Raw genomic sequence first — 19,011 nt, forward strand, 5'->3', positions numbered from 1 at the left:
TTTATATTCGCTCTTTCCCTACTTTTTCTTTCCTTGAATACCAGTATTTTTGTTTTACTTTTATTTATTTTCATACAATACTGTTTTGTCAATTCCGCTTCCATTTTATTTAAAGCTATCTCTAACTCCTCCTTGCTAGATGCTAATATTGCTATAATTAAAAGTAGTAATTACACTGTAACATACGATTAATATATTTAATTTCACAGTGCATTAACGATGTTTTAAGACTTCTTTTTACTTCGAGATTTGAAAATCATATTTTAAAGAATAAAAATCACTAAATCACATTTGTGTCTCTAGACAGGATATATATGTATTTTATAAGATTATTTCAGAAATAAATAGAGAGGATGTCTTTCATAGGGTGTCAAAGTTGACCAATATTAATTTATCATTTAAGAAGTCGATTCCTATAAACTGTAACATGTTTTGTAAGAATGGTGATCTAGTACCCGGTAAAATCATTATCCGGTACATCCCTACAAAATATTGAAATTTAAGATTAATTGAATTTAAAAATTAGTAATTTTTATGGTTAATACAATACAAATTTCAATAGGTGAAGACATAGGTTATTACGAATATAATATTTCTATTTTCTCGGCTTGTTTTTGGGATATCCTGTATACAATACAATAGATTTCGTTTGTAGCTATATGCTATCTTTACCAGAACATTATCGATTTTTGTAGAAATACTTACGAGATTATATTATCCCGCTTGTGTTTGGTAAGGTGTTTGGTGTTTGTACTTACGCTCTTTCGGTAAACAGTGAAGCAACGTATGCCACGATGATACACCTTAAACTTTTACACAAATATGAAGTGGAGGGTTCGGCTTTAGGTTTGAATTATGTACCTATCGTATGTAGGTATAATGTAAGAAAAAACACATCGCCGAGCGCGTTTGTACCGGTCATGGACACTTATTGAGATGCATGTGAATGAAACAGATAAATTTAAAGAATCCCAGTTCGAGACCAACAATCTTCGTGTTTGTGAGAAAAATAAATATTTGAATTTGCCGACAGCTAACTGTCATTATCATTTATGTATGTCCGCAGCGCAAACGCTTGTAAGCGATAAATAAGTGCAACATGCAACATATTTACATACACAACTTAGATACATGTACAGTACACAACATTTGTGAAAACTTTTTATTTTATCTCGCGGACGATAAGTTACACAAAGTCGCCTAAAGAAATATTACAATTTCGAAGGTTTTCTCTGAGGCGAAGGTTAAAGTGCTGCCCTTAATGCGGTCTATCAAAAACATTGCAAAATGAGCAGTACATTAAATTTCTTTTTTTATTATATATAATTAATCGTGTAGGTTCGCGTGTGATCGAAGTCGACTAATTTATATAAATAATTATGATAAGTTTACTTTCACACTTACAGTACGAATGAGTTGAACTTTTGACACTTTAAAACAGCCACAAAATGAAAATTCCGTGACGTTACAGTGTCCAAAAAACATAATGGATCATAAGGCATGTTAAATTGAAAAATAGATGATATTTATTGGGATATCATTTAACTAATTACCTGAAAAGTGCTTCCTTTTGATCAAACATGATTTTATGTTGCGGTAAGACAATTTGCGATAAGAAATGTTCTACCAAATTTCTATTTATAAACTAGAGATGGGTCAGTTAGATCCGGTACCAGGTGATTTCGGCATTTTTTTTTAGGATCAGGGCGTGTACCGGATAATGACGCCGGATACTCAGCAGTGCCGGATAATTTTACCAGAAACAACGAAAAAAATTACCACCAGCCTTAACAATTTAATAAGTATAACAACTTTTGTCCTAATTTGTAGTATTTATTGATTAGTATGCTAAATTATTTGTTATTTCGATTTAACTTTTCAATATATCAGTATGGCCGAAGTGTTACAATTTCTGTCGCTTGTGAGTATATCAGGTATTGATTAAGGATAACTTATTAGTATGATTTTATCACCTTGCACATATGTAGTGTTTGTAAATATTATCGGCTCGTTTCAATGGTTTCTAGTCCACCCTTCTCGTTGAAAATCCACCAGTTATGGTAAAATTTAATTGATCTGGTATTTAAACGACTTTTTGAAAGAAACTTGATGTGGTTTGGAACGTTAGCGAGGGTGGTATTTAATAAAAAGCTCGCGATAACCAAATAACCGAAATAGTTTTCCCGAGTATCCGGATAAACTTCATGCTTTATAATGGTACTTATTGTTACATTTACTTATTTATTGTTACATATTTATATCATCCCATCTTGGTTCCGTCGTTCAAATCAACTAGTTAATTTTCATAATGAGCATTTAAATGAAAATAGGATGATCCCATGTAATGACATAAAAAATCGTTTGATCTTCGGCGTGTCTGTCCGACCTATCAATGTCAATAACAACAACATACCTTTGTAAAAGGCTCTTCAACCCATTCAGAGTATTTCATTGTTCGTTTGCCATATAGAGCGACATGATAAAATCTTGAGTGCTACGAAACTACGTAGAGCAAATTACCGCGCGCCTCTATCAATCAAGTTCAAGAATTCCAAAGTCGACTCGTACCGGTTAAATCCTCTTTATGAATAATATGATTGAGCATTATTTTTGCATCTTTAGATACATATATGTATAATTATTAATTTTTTAATCGATTACACACTACTTTTTTTATAAGAATTCAAGCTGCTGTTTGCTGGTTACTCATGGCTCTTAATTTTTTACATACATTTGTTGATTAGATTGACAGTTACCCACTTGCAAGTGGTAAGTAGTTAAAAGTACTACTGATAATACCATAAATTACAAAAAACCGAAAAACATGTGTAGATATTAAATTAGATAGGTACTTATAATTTTTCGTTGTTTGCTCCTGTAGAGGAATGTGAGATTTTTATCTCCATAAAACATCTAGAACAATTTTAATCTAAACAATGTACTAGTGATAAAACGTATTGAGTGCCTGGCTATTTGCGATTTTCCAATTTTTGTTAATTTCAATTACGTAAATTGGATTGTTGATAAGTTATCTGTGAAATAATACCTACTGCGAAAACTCACAAGGGCCTTTTTTTTGTAAGTACAATGATCGTTTAAAGGTTGGATATTAATACAGTGAAAGTATGGAAGACGTTTTTCCAATTACGTCTATAACTGAAAATATAATCTGCTTCATTAAAAACTGTCGTAAACTAATCGAATTCTCCAAATCTTTCTANTCGTACCGGTTAAATCCTCTTTATGAATAATATGATTGAGCATTATTTTTGCATCTTTAGATACATATATGTATAAGTATTAATTTTTTAATCGATTACAAACGACTTTTCTTGAATTTCATCTATTGTTTTTTTTTATACGTTTAAGTGAACTGCTCATCATCATCATCATAAGGTCGTCAGTCCTAAGACTGGTTGGACACGCACCTCCACTCTTTCCTATCCTGAGCTAATTTTCGCGTTTCTCTAAAACTAGAACAACCCACATCCTTAACTATTTGTGAACAATAATCTAATCTAGGTCTACCTCTACCCCTCCTAACTCCCTTTCTGCCTCTAAAATGTCTCTGACCAGACCTTCATGCCTGAGGTGTCCTGTCAACCTATCTCGCCTATTTCTTATTGACTTCCAAAGAGTCCTCTGTTCTATTCTTTTTAATACCTTTTCATTTCTAAGTGAACTGCCACGTAAAAAATCATAAAAACCTTCACGTCTTAGAGAAATATAACCGAGATCTCTATCGGAAGCATCTACCTGAAAATTTTCATTCATATAGGACTAAAACTAAAGTGTACTGTCAAAAAATTAGCATCATAAATTGCGTTCTTGTCATTAAGCAGAAAACTTAAATATCCTAAATACTGTAAACTGTTTATTACATATTTCTTTCAAATTAGTCGAATACTAACTATCCGACTCTGGCTGTGCTAGTCTTTTGTCGTAACGTTACGGTAGGAAAAGTCACTATGAAAGAAGGAATCACGTCTTTCCTTGCCGCTTAGACATGTAGACTTAAAGGTATCGGACGGAACTTATACATATGATTAGCGCTTTTGGGCGGAATTTACGTCAACCCCTATCATCTACGGTAGTGGAACAAGTTTTGTTCTCGTGTTTTAATAAGTTGCTTTTTTTTTAACTAAAATAAAATAAGAAATTACGTTAAATTATCATAAATAATATGTAGGAACGCTAAACAAGATTTTTGCGTTGTTTTGAGTTGGCGGAATCAAAAAAATTAAAAATACTACTCAGATCAATAACTTCACCCTCTTTCTCTTTAAAATCAGTCGTAGTTAATATCCGATAAAAGCCAGTTTATACAATTTACTAAGTACAATACAAATTTAATATATTTTACAACGCATACAGCAAATGAACGTTCGACTTGAAAAATCGCCTACGCGAGCCATTCAGTAACCTAGATCCGGTTAATAAGTTGGCGTTGTTCGGATAATTCTCCTGCATCTTCAACGTGTTCTCATTAAGTTTAATAATATGACTTCCAATTGAAGTAGACTAGGTTGCGTGCTCGCCATGGCACACTAGTAATTGGCAATGTGCGTGCACCGAACACATTTCATTGCTAAATTATATTCGACCACTTATTAGGACAAGTCAAAAGATCTGACATAATTGCGAGGAATAATTCACCTTTGTTTATAAAATGCACTCGTACGACTGTAACGTTATGGCCTATGCATTTTCAAGGTTTTTTAATATGTCGTTGCGATGTTGATACAGATGAAGTTTTGACTCTTCTGGTTCCATAACTTAAATTCTAAAAAATGCATGGAAGAAATGGTAGTTATGAGAAGGAATCAATTTTGTACATAGTCTAGGATGCGAAAAAAAGTTAGAAGCGTGTAAGATATGATGTACCAGGGAAAACGACACACACCTTCTTAGACATGAAGGGCTAAAGACCGTAGAAACAGCAGTTGGAAGGAGGAAAAGTAGTCTTAGATTAAATTACTAGTAAGATTTGCTCTACTTTTCGAGAAATGCGTAGATTGGCTCAAATAGATAAGATAGGATAAAAGTGGAGGTGCGTGTCCAGTCCGCCTTTGGACTCATGACCTTATGAAGATGAAAAAGAAATGAAATAAAATAAATTTTGTTGGATATATAAACAAGAACAAGATATTTATAATTTCAAAGAAAAAAGGTTATTGGTAAATATCTTTGTAATTGTAATACAGAGTTTAATGCGGTGAAAAAAGAGAAAAGTACCTATCTGATATATTTTATCTCTTATTTTTTCATATATGCAGGTTCTTTTTTTTGTATAAACTGGAATTTCTTTCGAATATTTTTTTTTATTAAGGTTAGCGTATTTTATAGAATGCAAACTAAATAAATCATGAAAACGTTTTGGCTGTAATGGTTTATTTACACTTAAATGCTATTTTTCTCATAGCACGATAGTAAAAACCGTTGTTTTTTTACACTAAAAACACAGTATTCATACTTAAAATTTAGTTTTTCTGTATAGTGTTCTGATTCTCTTCTACGCACTTTTATAATTATTCGATCATTTAGAGTCTATCATCAGCGGTGACTAATCAAATAAAAAATCCTCGGAATTTTATTGATTCCATGTTTGGCAATCACACAATTTAACGCCTACTACAACTAACAATTGGAAAAGAAATATAAAATCTTCTGAAACACGTTATTTTCATTTAGAAAAAAGTTCAAGAAGGACACAGGTATCGTCAAAAATTCGATTTGAATTAAAAATCCAGATCATAAAATACTATTGGTAAACTAAGAATTTAAGTGATGGTTTTGGTTATTAATTAAAGTAAAAATAGTAATTAAATTATAACTGACCAACATTTTTTGGATTATTCTAACCGTGACGATTAACAAATCTGGAACCAAAAACGCTTTCTTTAATAGGGTGAGAGTAGAAATTTAGTCTTATTTGTTAGTGGTGCAGTGTTCATTCGAATTAAAGACAAGGGCAATAATTGTTTCATTAAAAAATTTGTGTTTTGGCATAGGTATACATAAAATAATGATTTTTTATTGAAATTTTTATTAAAAACACGTAAATATAAATTTCACGAAAACGAAAGATTTTTCAATTCAAAGACAGGAAAATTAATATATAATTTAAAAAAATTGTTTTCAATTTGTTTATTTTTAAAGTCTTGAGAAAAACTGTAATGCTTTATATATTATTCTTGTGAATCAAAAGTAAAGCTCACTTTTAGCAGAAAAAGAAACATTCTCAAATTTATTATGTGTCTATTTGTCTGCTACATATGTACATATGTAAATATGTTAGTAAAAACAAAACAAACTAACCTTACTGTTTTCAAATCAAGCGTGTAAGTGTATAAATATATCCGCTGTCAAATACGAAACGAAACTTAGCAGTCGTTGCTTGTGAAACGCATCGGTCACATGTCACTTTGGTTGAAAATTAACATCGACGCTATATTTTTTTTTACTCATAAACAAATTGTTTCTTCCCGTGATGCGAACTCACGAAGTCCACAAACCATTTTAATCCGCCGGCACAGAAATTTCTGCCGCAACTCACGCTTAGGAGTCTCGGGCTGGCGTTTTTAAACCAAGTTATTCAAGCTTACTTCCAGTTTTCTTCCATGGTTTATTAGTAAGAAGCGGACAGGTGCAAAAGAGAAACGAAATCCTTAAGTTCGTCAGGAGAACAAGGATATAATACTCGCATTCCACAAAGACATATTGGTTGCCTAGTGGACTTAAGTCACTTTAGTTATGTTGTGTATAAACTCGTTCACTGCGCACATCTGAATTTGCACTGTTTATCCAGAGAATTATTTTGCTGTTTTGTTTTCTTATCTCTCGCATTGAATTATTTTTTACGCGCATATAAAATTTATACATATCAATTTGGCACACTAACTTAGATATGATTAAAGTTTGTCTCTTTATTTATTATTTTTCTTTAAAATTGTCTTTTTTGACACTGTAACTCCCGAAATAACGAATTATCTGAGATACATCTATAATATTTAATTTAGTGTAGCTGTTAAAAATTAGCAGTGAAACAAAATTAACATTAGATATTAAAAATCAGATTAACAGCAAAAAAGCTTTACTATTTTAAGAGTTTAGAATTTTTGCCAATTATAAAAAAGGGGGAACTTGTTCATCTAACTTTCATTGCCATTCTTCATCAAAATCTAAATTAATAACTTATAAGAGAACTTGTTATTTGCTAATTTTTTTTATATGCGTTACTTACCTCTTAAAATTTGAAATGCTTCTTAATTGCCTATTATTAAAAAAAAAATGCAGTTAGTACTTCTAATCGTTTATTTTTACACAATAAGTTTAAACTAAAACAATGTAAAATTACATTTCTTATTGCCAGTTCAACTCTGATAATGTGACAATTCAAATGAAATAAAAAATATGTCTCATTTTGAAAGTATCGATTAGAAATTATCCGATTCATTAAGAAGACAGTTTACATTTCTCGAATTTGCAATCTATACTTCATAGTTTGGCACATTCGCTTGGCAAAGGTAAATGTAATGTTTTACTTGCGAATTGGGGAGGAGTATTATCCTATTTATCAGGCATAACTGGTATTGCTTCAGATTAAGAATTTTAGAATTCTTACTAAAACTACATTAGTTGCTCTCCTATAAGATCGTTTTAGCTTCAACAGCGAAAATATTGGAAGACAAAATAGTCACCGCAGTTGCTTCAAATGTCAATAATACTTTATTTATTAATTAATGTAGATTATCAAATACTTCGGCTATATATGAGAAGCTATTAATTACTTAAGTTACAATATCCAAAGATAAACCCGTTTAAAAATTTGAGTTGTTTACAGCTTAGCGAAATCATTATTGTTGACTGATTTAAATGGTCAAAAAGTTACATATTATATGTTAAATTGTTTGTTCTATATTTTTTTAATGCATTTTAATGTTTCATCAATTAAATAATGTTAAGGAAGCAACCACTATAATTGTAAAGCGTAAAATGATCCTTTATGAAGTAGTCATTCACATAAAACGTTATGATTGTGTTTAGACACTATTATCAATAGGAAGAACACGCATATCACGAGTTATAGAAAAAATATAGTATGTAATTGAAACAATGTTTCAAGTACGCTAAATTTTAAGAAGAAATTTACAAGATTATCACCACAGTTTTCAAAACTTGACAGAATCACATTTAATAAAAATAGTTCCCTTGTATGTAACGATTCTTTGCTTATCAACGCTACTTGATATATTTATTGCTTAAACTTATTTAATATATTTATATCTTTCCTTAAACTATTTACAATTTTCTTTAGTTGCTTCGTGTGAATAAAGAAAACAAGTAAATTTCACTACTGGTCGTTAAAAGTAAACAACAATAAAGCACATCTGCTATTATTCGCATATTATGTACTTGAATTTTTTAAAGCAGTTTATTAAATAGATATTTCCTCTCTGCGTACCCTTCGATAACTTAATTTACAATTAGGGCTGCGCGTATTCGAAATTATGAAAAATTTGAATCGAATCGAATAATTAATTTTTTTTTTATTTTCTTTACCCTCAAACTCTCAGCTAAATTTATTGTTCATTGTAATTAAAAGTAACTAAAAGACTGTTCAATTTTACTTTATTAATCCCGAAAGATTAATAAAGAACATTCAAAACAAAAAATGAATTCTTAAAAAAAAAAAAGAGAAATTTGATTCGAATGGAACAGTAGGCAATATTCGATTAAATTCGATTCAAGTACTACTGGCACACCGCATTTTACAATTAATTCCTTGATTCCGAATTAACATTGGCTTTCGGTTAGGAATTAATAACTGATGTAGAAACAAAATAAATTATAATATCGATAAAACAGCAGAATATCAAGAAAACCCATTAAAGTAACCGTCAGAAATAGTATAAATAAATAGATAATTATTCTAAAATATAATTTAAATTCTTTAGTATAATGCACACGAAGCTTTATTTAATAAATTAAATATAGCCCTTTTTTTATCAATTAACTGATTAATTGATTATTGAAAGCAGCGCTGCCAAACGAAACAAGAAGACATTAAATTTCTTTTTTTATTATATATAATTAATCGTGTAGGTTCGCGTGTGATCGAAGTCGACTAATTTATATAAATAATTATGATAAGTTTACTTTCACACTTACAGTACGAATGAGTTGAACTTTTGACACTTTAAAACAGCCACAAAATGAAANAATATCATTGACAGCCTTTTATTCCTTCAAGGGCTTGCAATCCACAAACAAAAACACAAAACAAATATCCATTTATGAAAATTGAACGTTAACCCTATACGTATTAAACGAACGATATTTTATTAAGCAAAATAAAAATTGAACTAGGTATACATTACTCTTTGATAAATGACTTAAAATGGTGGAGTTTTCGCAATCATTGTTGTTAAAGAAATAGATAATGTAAATATATTACCCTCTGTAAGTACAATACAAAATTGACAAACATTTTTGTTTAAGGGCTCAATATTTTCGTTTCGATTTTCTGTCTGTAAAATATTTCTCATTCACTTTTTTATATTTCTGAATTGAATTCCTAGCTAACAATATCAGTTATTGTTTTAAAGGGACTTGGCTACATATATAAATTTTATAAGTACTAAAAATTCCGTCGATATTGAAAACGAAAAATTTAGAAAGTTGGTTAGGTTAGTTTCACATTTTCATTCGAAATCCCTGAGTGAAGCAATCGACAATGGACAAAACAAATAGGAAAACCCACCATTTTTGTTTAAATGGTAATAGACGAACAAAGGAAGATGGCCAAAATTGTATGTAAGTAAATGTGACCCATTTTTTTTTTTTTCAAAAAAAAAAAATGATTTTTTCATTACCTATTATTAAATTGTAATCGATTTAACCCGGGCAACAGTTAGTAGATTGTATAAAAGCTCCAAAGACTTCAAATCTCTCGAATTTTGTAGTTTCTATGTAGTCACGTAAAAAAATTGAAATCTACACAATTTTGGAGCTTTTGTATGCTCCTTTATTTTGTAGGGGTAGTTTTTAGCCCTCCAGGTGTATATACCAATTTTTTGAGTTCATAGATACCGTTTACCTCCACGTTACAGTTTTATCTTACGCTTACCCTATTTAAGGGATGTTCTTAAATCTATTAAGTATTAAATGAAGATTTAGAGTTTTTTTAGGTTTGCTTTCATCATCGAAAAATATATGAGAGTAACAAATGATCATGCTCTCAAATTTCGAAGAATTTCTTCTTTCCCAATGAAATTTTAATGCTTGTCGAGGAGACAGAATTTCGTTTAGGGTGAAACCTATTAAGATGTAACGGTAAAATCTTTTTCCATTTTTTTGTTAAAGAAAAAAGATTAAGTCACAATACAATTTGGCCCTCCTACTGATTTATTTCCTTTGTGATAACATGTTTTCACAATTTTATACGCTACATCGTTTGTGATACTAAAAATGCCCTCCAAAAAATTTCTTAAACGTTGAACTTATTATAAGTTTTAAACACAGATTGTCTTTTTTCCGCATATCATTTTTTATATACTTTAAAAAGTTTACAAATAATCTTTGTCTTGTCTTGGAGTTATTCCTCCACCTAATACAATTTCGGAAGTATGAAACAAATTGATTTTTTATATTTAGGAAGTTACCTTTTAGTTTTATAAAAAAGGTAAAAAATTGCGAAAAATTCAAGCAATACTCTTTCTTTTTATAAAGTTGGAACGATAAAACAATTTGTTTGTTCAACAACGTGCCCACAAAAATTTCCTAGTGAAAAATAGAAAACCTGTAAATCCAATGTACACATAACAAAAAACAATCCTTATATTTTAAATATAATTACACGTATAAATATAAACAAACAATAAAATATATATAAAGACTCTAACTTGTAATTTTTCATTTCACTACTACAAAACTTCGACGAAAACTTAATCGAAGATTATCTTCTCTGCCCCACTTCTAATTCTCGACGGTATTTCGCCCAGTCGTCGTCGGTATGCGAAAAATTATTATTATTTGAATTTATGTTATTATTATTTACATTCTTTTTGTCTTTTTTCTTTGTTCGCAAAAGCCGAGGTCTAAACTGGGCGGGTTTCTCGTAATTTTTTTCACTTTCAAAATTGGAAAGACGACGTTTTTTAATCGGGTAATCGCTATCGTCATTTTGATTAGCGCAACGTTTACCGAAATTGACACCAGCTAAATCAAGAAGTGTCTCCGCACCCTCTTTTATTCTTCTTTCCTCCTCGTCTTCAAAGTCTATTTTTCGGCAAGAACGCGTCGTGTAATATCTAACAAGAAATTAATAAACACTGCAGAAATGAAAAACATTTTTAGCACAAGATAATATTATGTTATGGTAGGTACAATTATGACTTATCTTTATTGAAGACATTTCCTCAGAATTTCCCGACAAAATATTCGATCTTTCGATTATCTCAAAAACTGTTCAATGCAAAAGAAAAAGCAGGAAAATACGAAAACTAAAATTATGAGAAGAAAGGATACTGCGCTTTCATCCGTGGAATCAGAGAAAAATATAGGTATAGTGAAAACATTTTTTTACGCCTAATTTAGCTATAACTTTTATACGAGGGGGCGTTTCTAAGTTCGCGGAATAGGGGGGTAAGAAGTGGAAATAAAAGTACGAATTTAATTTCTTCCCACGAAGACTTTTTCAAGTTTAGGAATAGGTAATAATCGCTGGGAGCTAGGTCAGGACTGTAGGGTGGGTGAGCCAAAATTTCGAAGGCTACCTTCTGCAGGACAGCCGTCACAACACGACTCATGTGAACAGGCGCTTTGTCGTGCAGAAGGAGGTCACCTTTGGTCAATTTTCCTTTTCTTTTCTCTTTGACTGTTTCCTTTAACCGCTCTAGGAGTGAAGCTTAGTATTTTCCGGTTATGGAGACACCTTTATCATTATTATCGATCAACAGGATTTCTTCTGAGTCCCAAAAGACTTTCGCAATGATTTTCCCAGCCGACTGTAACACTTCACACTTTTTGGGTTGTGGTGTGCCTTTTTATGTCAATGCATACAGTCCTGTTTAGACTCAGGTTCATAATGATGAACCCAAGTTTCCCAGTAACAATTCGAGTCAATACTCCATCTTTATCATTACTACAGAGGTCCAAAAACGCAGGAGAATACTTCACACTCGAAGTGAGCATTCTCGACACCCATCTTGCGCTGACTTTAGTCATGCCAAGATAATCGTGAAGAATTTTAAAAATGATTGTATCTGATACTCCTGCCATTTCTGCGAGCTGGTTTTTCTTAAGCCGGACATCTTCCAGTATTAATTTTTCGACTTTTTGAATGATTTTCGGAGTGCTCACTTTGATCGGCCTGCTTAGCCGTAGGTCGTCTTCAAGTGAGTCCCTGCCTTGCTTAAAGAGGGTATGCCACTTGTAAGCCATGGTTTTACTTGGGCAAGAGTCCCCGTAAACGAATGACATCTCTTCCAGAATAGTTTGAACTGATTTTCCTTGCTAGGTAAGGAACTTTATAACTGCGCGGTACTCGATTTTTTCCATATCTCACAATTTCTTCCGGATTTATTTGTTTCGTCGACAATAATTCAAAGACTACTGATCAAATTACGATAAAACTTGGTATTTATACTAATAATGAGTTGTTTAATTCGTAATGACTCGATTAAGTACCCTAACTAATGACCTACCTACCCATTCCGCGAACTTAAAAACGCACCCTCATAATTTAAAGAAAATTATTTATTAATGACAATAATTCAACCAAAAAAGACTGTATAGAGTTAATTACGTACCTTTCGTCATCACTTTCGAAAGCTTCGTCTTTAAGTATGGTAAGGTCTTCCATCACACTGTAAGTGTGATCCTGGCTAGGAGATGTGGTGATCACTTGGTTTTCGGTCTTGATCGGATGCCTGAGACCATTTTTCAGACTCAACATCACAGCCGCGGCATCTACTGCATCCAGTGGCTCTTCAGAAAGCTCCTTTTTAACTGCTACGTTGTTTTCGGACGAGAAACCGATAGTTTTTGACAAATACGGAAACAAAGTTTGTAATTGTTTTTGATCGTTTCTTTCGTTAGTTGCCCGATAGTGATTGTTATTGTTACTACTATTGTTATTATTGTTAAAGTACACGGTAGGGTCTAGGGTTGAACATGGATGAAACGGAGATCGTGTCAACGCTTGAAGCAAGTTGGGCCGGTATTGCGAATCGACAGTCCATAAAGAACCTTTTCCGAGATTCTGGAATTGATTAGAAAGTCTATTATACTTTAATTGTATCGAAAATCCAGAAAAAGTTATCAAAATTGAATTAAACAGATATTGATAGTTTTAATGATTATTTTTAATTGTTGCAACTTACTGGCGCCTTTTCGACTTTCTGGAAGCATTTGTTGAGTGAAAGATTGTGCCTGACGCTGTTTTTCCATCCTGTAGGAGCATTTCGGAAATAAGGAAAATGATCCAATATCCACGCGTAGATTTCTTTAACCGGCAAAGCTTTCTGATGAGAGTCTTCGATGGCCATAAAAATTAGAGATGAAAAGGAATAGGGTGGTTTACTGTTTACGTGAATCATGGGATCGTAAGGAGCATTGACAGGATGTTTGCTTCTAGTTTGTGAATGATTGGAAATTGGGGAGTTAAATGAACTACTGGACGATTCGCTAGCCGATATTGATGACTCTTCGATGTAGTCACTCGTTGGTGTTTCTTGATTTGATGACGAATTACTTTCGCTATATTTAACAGGGGTTGAATTGACACTTGTAGATGGTGAGGGGTTGACTATGTTCATTCCTATCCATAAGAATAAGAGAAATAAGACTATTGGTCTTTTTTTTATGAGAAATATTTTCATTTTATTTATTTTCGGGCAAATGGGATATAAATCATTTTTGTAAATGGGATCGAAAGAGGAGGTCTCCCCCACCACTGTACCATAAAAAATTCGTTGCGGTCTCACCCCCATAAAAAGTTATGGGGGTTGAAAGTTGATTATTTTGACAATTTTCATACACTATAATTCAAATAAAATTCAATAAAAAAAATATTTTCGAGCGGGTGGAGGTGGGGATCGAAAGAGGGTGGTCACCTGAACAAAACCCGATAACCTAACCTACCCTATTGATAAAGATATTTAAATAATGTTTTATATAACTTTCTCAATATTTTTATGTATTTGTCATTAGTTTTACCTTTGAATATTGTTTAAGAATGACTATATAAATATTTACATGCCTAGAAATGTATAAAAATTGGCATATTTATTAACTTTGAACCGCTATAACTTTTTATGAGGGTGAGACCGCCACGAACTTCTTATGGTACAGTAGTGGAGGAGACCTCCTTCGATTCCCCACCCCCGAATTTATTTAATACCATCATTTTTTATATTATGACGTTTGATTAACAAACGAAAGTATTTCTTATTGATTATTTACTTTCCTATTAGTTTATAAGGCCTAACCTTTTAGTAGGTCTTGTTCGTGTAACCATGATAAACTAGTAAGATCGTCGTCGGACGATCTATTTTGACTTTGAGCTACTGCAAGAAGGAGAGCAATGGGAGACTCTGCTTCTTTTATTGAAGCCGAGCTATCGTAAGGAGTTGACATTTTTGGTGTAGTGGCCTGTTGATGATGAAAGGAAATTCCTGATTTTTCTGGTGACATCTTCATTTAGCTACACATAAACAAAAAACATCCCGTTAACGACTTCTTCTTTTCATTTTTTTCCTAACGCCATAATCACTACAGCATTACTATCCAAAATTAAAACGGCAAATCAGCAAAATATCGTTTATTTATAAATTTGAGATGATATGACTTTTAGGGTTAGAATTTTTCACTAGTTTTCTTAACGAATCATTAATTAACATTAATTATATAATTAATTCAAGTCCTTTTAAAGTCGTATACAAAATCAGCGAAATATTGACATAATCGAAAAGTTTTTTCAGTCTTCTGTGGTTTAAACTATCATTACGAAACAACTAGCTTTAGAAAATAGAATAACAAATTCTGGTTGGAAATCATAATTTTTCAATATATAAATGTGAAAGGTCAAAAGAAAAAAAGTATTTTAAATTCTTAAAAGCGTGTAGTGTAACCAAGGTTACCATTGGTTGCTATAGTTACTAATTCAGTGCAACGAATGACTTTTCAGCTTTCATAGATTTTAGTCTAATTTCACCCAATCGCGATCTTTTGTAATAAGAACACGAAGTGTGATTAAAACAGAAAGAAATGTACCACTAGCTAGTTGTATTCTTAAAGGTCTAATAAAATTAAAAAGAGAGATACTGATTTCATATTTAACGTTTTACTTAATTATCTTCAAAAGTAAAGAACAAGTATTTATAAAATTTCCAATGAAAGCTTTAAATTAGTCTTACGTAAAATTCAAAAGCATTTATACTAAAAAAAATATTCTTAACAAATTTTGGTTTACTAAAAACAAACTATACGATTTCGTGGTTTTATAATTTGCTTAACGTAAACAGATAACAGAAATAATGAAGAGCAGGAAAGCAAGAAACATTTAGACATAGAACACATACACACATGCATACAAAACAAAACTCAAGGTCGAGCAAACAACAAATTATTTTCTGTAATGCAACTTTTGTTATAGAAATTAATTATAAAATGTGCTTACAGTGAACTCAATTAAGGTGCCGTGATTAGTCTTTAACGGTAAATTGCTTAAATATCGAGGCATAAGTATATAAACTTTTTGGGAGACTGTTACTGAGACCATATGGACAACTTTTAATTTCTCGACATTAGTAAATTAGCGTTCAATTGTTATTAATCAGCCATTAAAAATTATATTCTTATTAAATTCGTATAAGTCATAATGCACTTTGTAAAAACGTTTTTCACCACTAGTTGACATATTTGCACATTTTTATATGCATATCATGTGACTTAATCAACGACCTTCAGCTTTGTTGTAGATCTGTTTTATCTGGTACAAACGGCCAACGACGTATAATCACAACCGTAGCAAATTGATATGACGCGCCACCGTTACTATGACAACAGCATTTAGACGCTGACGTAACTATCATAGATATTTACTAAAGTATAGCTAGAAATCTTAAACACAACTAAAACATATTGTTATAATAACACATCGACATGCAGTAAACAAAATATAAACATAATTGCAAGAAATATTTGCACCGAATTAAAGCATAGTAAGCAAACAAATTAATTTCGTAAACGTTATGACATTCAAATGAAAAGTATATACAAACAATTATCATTTTCAAATTTAGCAATTCTTTGTAATTGTAATTATTATAAAATGATAAATTATGAAATATATATCATCGGTATTTACATAAACAGAAAATAGAAATTTTAAAAAGAAAAACTACCTCTATAAATACATAACAAAAATTTTGTTTCAAAACCAAACTTCATTAGATATTAATAAAACGTAAAATGCGTCCAAACTTGAAAATAATTAATGATCAATTAGCCCAACTAATTTAAGTACATATAAATTTTGTTTTCGGAAGCGTCGTATGTTTAAATTTGAAAAATGGTCTAGTTTACATGACAAAACAGTTTTGCCATAGTTAAATTTTCAAACGATAAGATATACGGGCCTATGCCTGTGCAATTTAACCATATTTAAATCTGATTGAATTTAACAAATTACAAGGTTTTAGTAAACTTCAACCATTTTATTTTCCTGTAAATGTAACACGTGTAATTAATGAGAGAAGTAGTTATTTACAATCGTAATGAAAAACAATAAAAATAAAAAAATTATATGCAATAGATCGCTATTACAGCCCAATTTAATTAGGAAGGCATGATGTTATAACAGCATCTGCTTTAATATTTACAACTTGTTCTAAATAATTTTGGGTGAATTAGGTCAAATTTCGGCCATTGCTTACATTCCTCTAAACGCATGGTGAACAAGCAATTCCTTACTTTTGATAAATAAGAAGCTCGCCCCAAAGCATATAAGCCCTTTCACACCCGTGCAATTTCCTCAACCGGAACAGTATATTCTAGCAAGCATTCAACTTACCCTTTGCTAACTTTCTTTAAAATTCAAAGAGACCTCAACCAACAACCACACCATGTTATTTCTAACAGATGATACCTACATAACCAAATTTGATTGAAGCTGAAAGTGTTATTCTTCTTGTTATTCTCAATTAATTTTCGAATTCAAACCGAATTCGCGCCTGTCTTAATAATTAATGTTACTACGTTACTTTTTTTTTATTTTTAATTGGAATTCAGAAGATTATGTACGTAATCGTTGATAAATTATGGATTGTACTTTTTTTATTGATTGAGTTGTACAATTTGTTTCATACTGAATTTGTTTACTATTATAAATTAGAATCAGAATTTGTTTCTGGTCCACATTGTAGGAAAATTTTCATAATTGTAATGATTGTTGTGACACTAAATAATATTGCAATGTAGGTATCACTAAATATTACTATTATTTATTAGAAAATGAGACAATACACAATTTTTTCCAAAATTACGATAATAGTTTATATGTGTCTTCGTCGATCAGGTTCGGTTGGGTTTTCCATATTTTTTTCGATAACAATTCGCTTGGGGGCAAAGTATCATACAATAGGCGATTATCCAAATGCACTACGCATTTTAACGCAAATTTAATTTTTAGTACTAGTAGAATAAAAAAATTACTATTAAAGAAGGACGAAAACGTTATTATTATACAAATATTTTATTGTTAACTAGGAGTAAGCGTTGATATTATTTTTTGAACCCTTGATATATGTAAAAATTCAAAGCTATTAAAGGGTTACGTTTTTTTTAACAATATGATAATCAACAATTGTTTCGCCCTTTGGTCTTTAAGGCTTTATATAGTTGTGTTATTTTATTGACATTAAATTTGAATGATTTTTATTCTTTTTTATAAAATACGTGATTACAAATAATGCATATGAAAAAATACATAATTTATGTACTTACCTTCTTTTATGAATTATTACACTAACAATAATGCCTAAAATAAAAAAAAGAAAACATGAGAAATAAAAAACACCTTTTAACCGATTACTTTAATTAATTAATATGACTTAACAATAACTGTACAACTCATTAACATATCACAACTATACAATATTGCATCAATAAAAAAGAAATAGGTTCAGTCGTTGCACAATTATTTACACTTTTTTACATGAGTTTAATTATATCAAATGCTACTCTATGAAAAAGTTTGGCATTTTTCTGCTGGAAGCGTCACTATCATAAATATAATTTCGCTAATAATAGAAAATGCTTGGGAATTTTACGTTCAATTTTCGATCAATTTTTATTTACTTCCAGGTGAAAGAAAAAACGCGAATGAAAATAATCGTCATCAAAATGCAATAAAAATATTTAAATTGATTAAAGAATCGAATTTTCCTAAAATAATAATAAAATAGGTATATTATAAAGTACAGATACACTAATTTAACATTTTTTTTTGTTACTTTTCGGCATTTGTATTACTCATTAATATTTATTTATTTAATCAAAAACAAAATACTATAATAATATATGTTGATTGTACCTTAAAAGTAACAAACAAATATGAAATAAATTGGGGGTAATACCTCAAAACTCAAATTGTAACGTATAAAATCATATAAAATCTATGACAGAACATATTTTTCCAATGTATGTCTATGGCTCATAGTCTATGCCTATAAAACATAGACTAAACCATCGACGTTTATATCTATGGACTAAACAGTATTATATTTCTTTAATCTATGGTTTAATTGTGCATACTGTTGTACATAGAAAAAAAGGCTAAGAAAAAGTTGTTCAGAATAAATTCAAATTTTCTTCGAAGAAGTGTCTCCTTCGCGATTAGATTGTGTTTATTGTAATGTTTATTTTAACGTATTTTTATAGTAGGTTAAATTGAATACGGTCGGACATACAGGAGACACTACTGGGGAAATATGTAGATAAACGAAG

The 19,011-nt window shown here is 30.8% G+C and overlaps 2 protein-coding genes across 15 annotated transcripts in view; both read right to left on the bottom strand.

Annotated features, from left to right (window-relative positions):
- LOC108742888 (interference hedgehog) overlaps positions 1 to 6,887 on the bottom strand; it is a 95,841-nt gene extending 88,954 nt beyond the window's left edge. For 5 of the 13 annotated variants that reach the window (XR_001938745.2, XM_018478235.2, XM_018478231.2 and 2 more), the window contains exon 1: positions 6,319 to 6,886. The gene's annotated coding sequence lies outside the window, so the exon portion shown is untranslated. Of the gene's footprint in view, positions 1 to 6,318 lie in introns of all 13 variants that reach the window. The other 8 variants (XR_001938742.2, XR_001938744.2, XR_001938743.2 and 5 more) reach the window with 4 other exon arrangements.
- Positions 6,888 to 9,228: 2,341 nt separating this feature from the next.
- LOC108742891 (forkhead box protein N3-like) lies at positions 9,229 to 17,182 on the bottom strand. Of its 2 annotated transcripts, none has more exons than XM_018478240.2 (5): positions 17,078 to 17,182; positions 14,493 to 14,707; positions 13,386 to 13,822; positions 12,813 to 13,264; positions 9,229 to 11,312 (listed from the first exon to the last, which is right to left on the bottom strand). In XM_018478240.2, exons 2-5 carry the CDS (start codon positions 14,701 to 14,703, stop codon positions 10,958 to 10,960), a joined length of 1,455 nt encoding a protein of 484 aa, XP_018333742.1. In that variant the 5' UTR covers positions 14,704 to 14,707; positions 17,078 to 17,182; the 3' UTR covers positions 9,229 to 10,957. The 2 variants fall into 2 exon arrangements, with proteins under 2 accessions (XP_018333742.1, XP_018333743.1); XM_018478241.2 differs by lacking the exon at positions 17,078 to 17,182 and adding an exon at positions 15,683 to 16,117.
- Between the last annotated feature and the right edge of the window lie 1,829 nt (positions 17,183 to 19,011).

This window comes from Agrilus planipennis, unplaced genomic scaffold (genome assembly GCF_000699045.2).
Source record: "Agrilus planipennis isolate EAB-ADULT unplaced genomic scaffold, Apla_2.0 scaffold12, whole genome shotgun sequence".
Taxonomy (NCBI): domain Eukaryota; kingdom Metazoa; phylum Arthropoda; class Insecta; order Coleoptera; family Buprestidae; genus Agrilus; species Agrilus planipennis.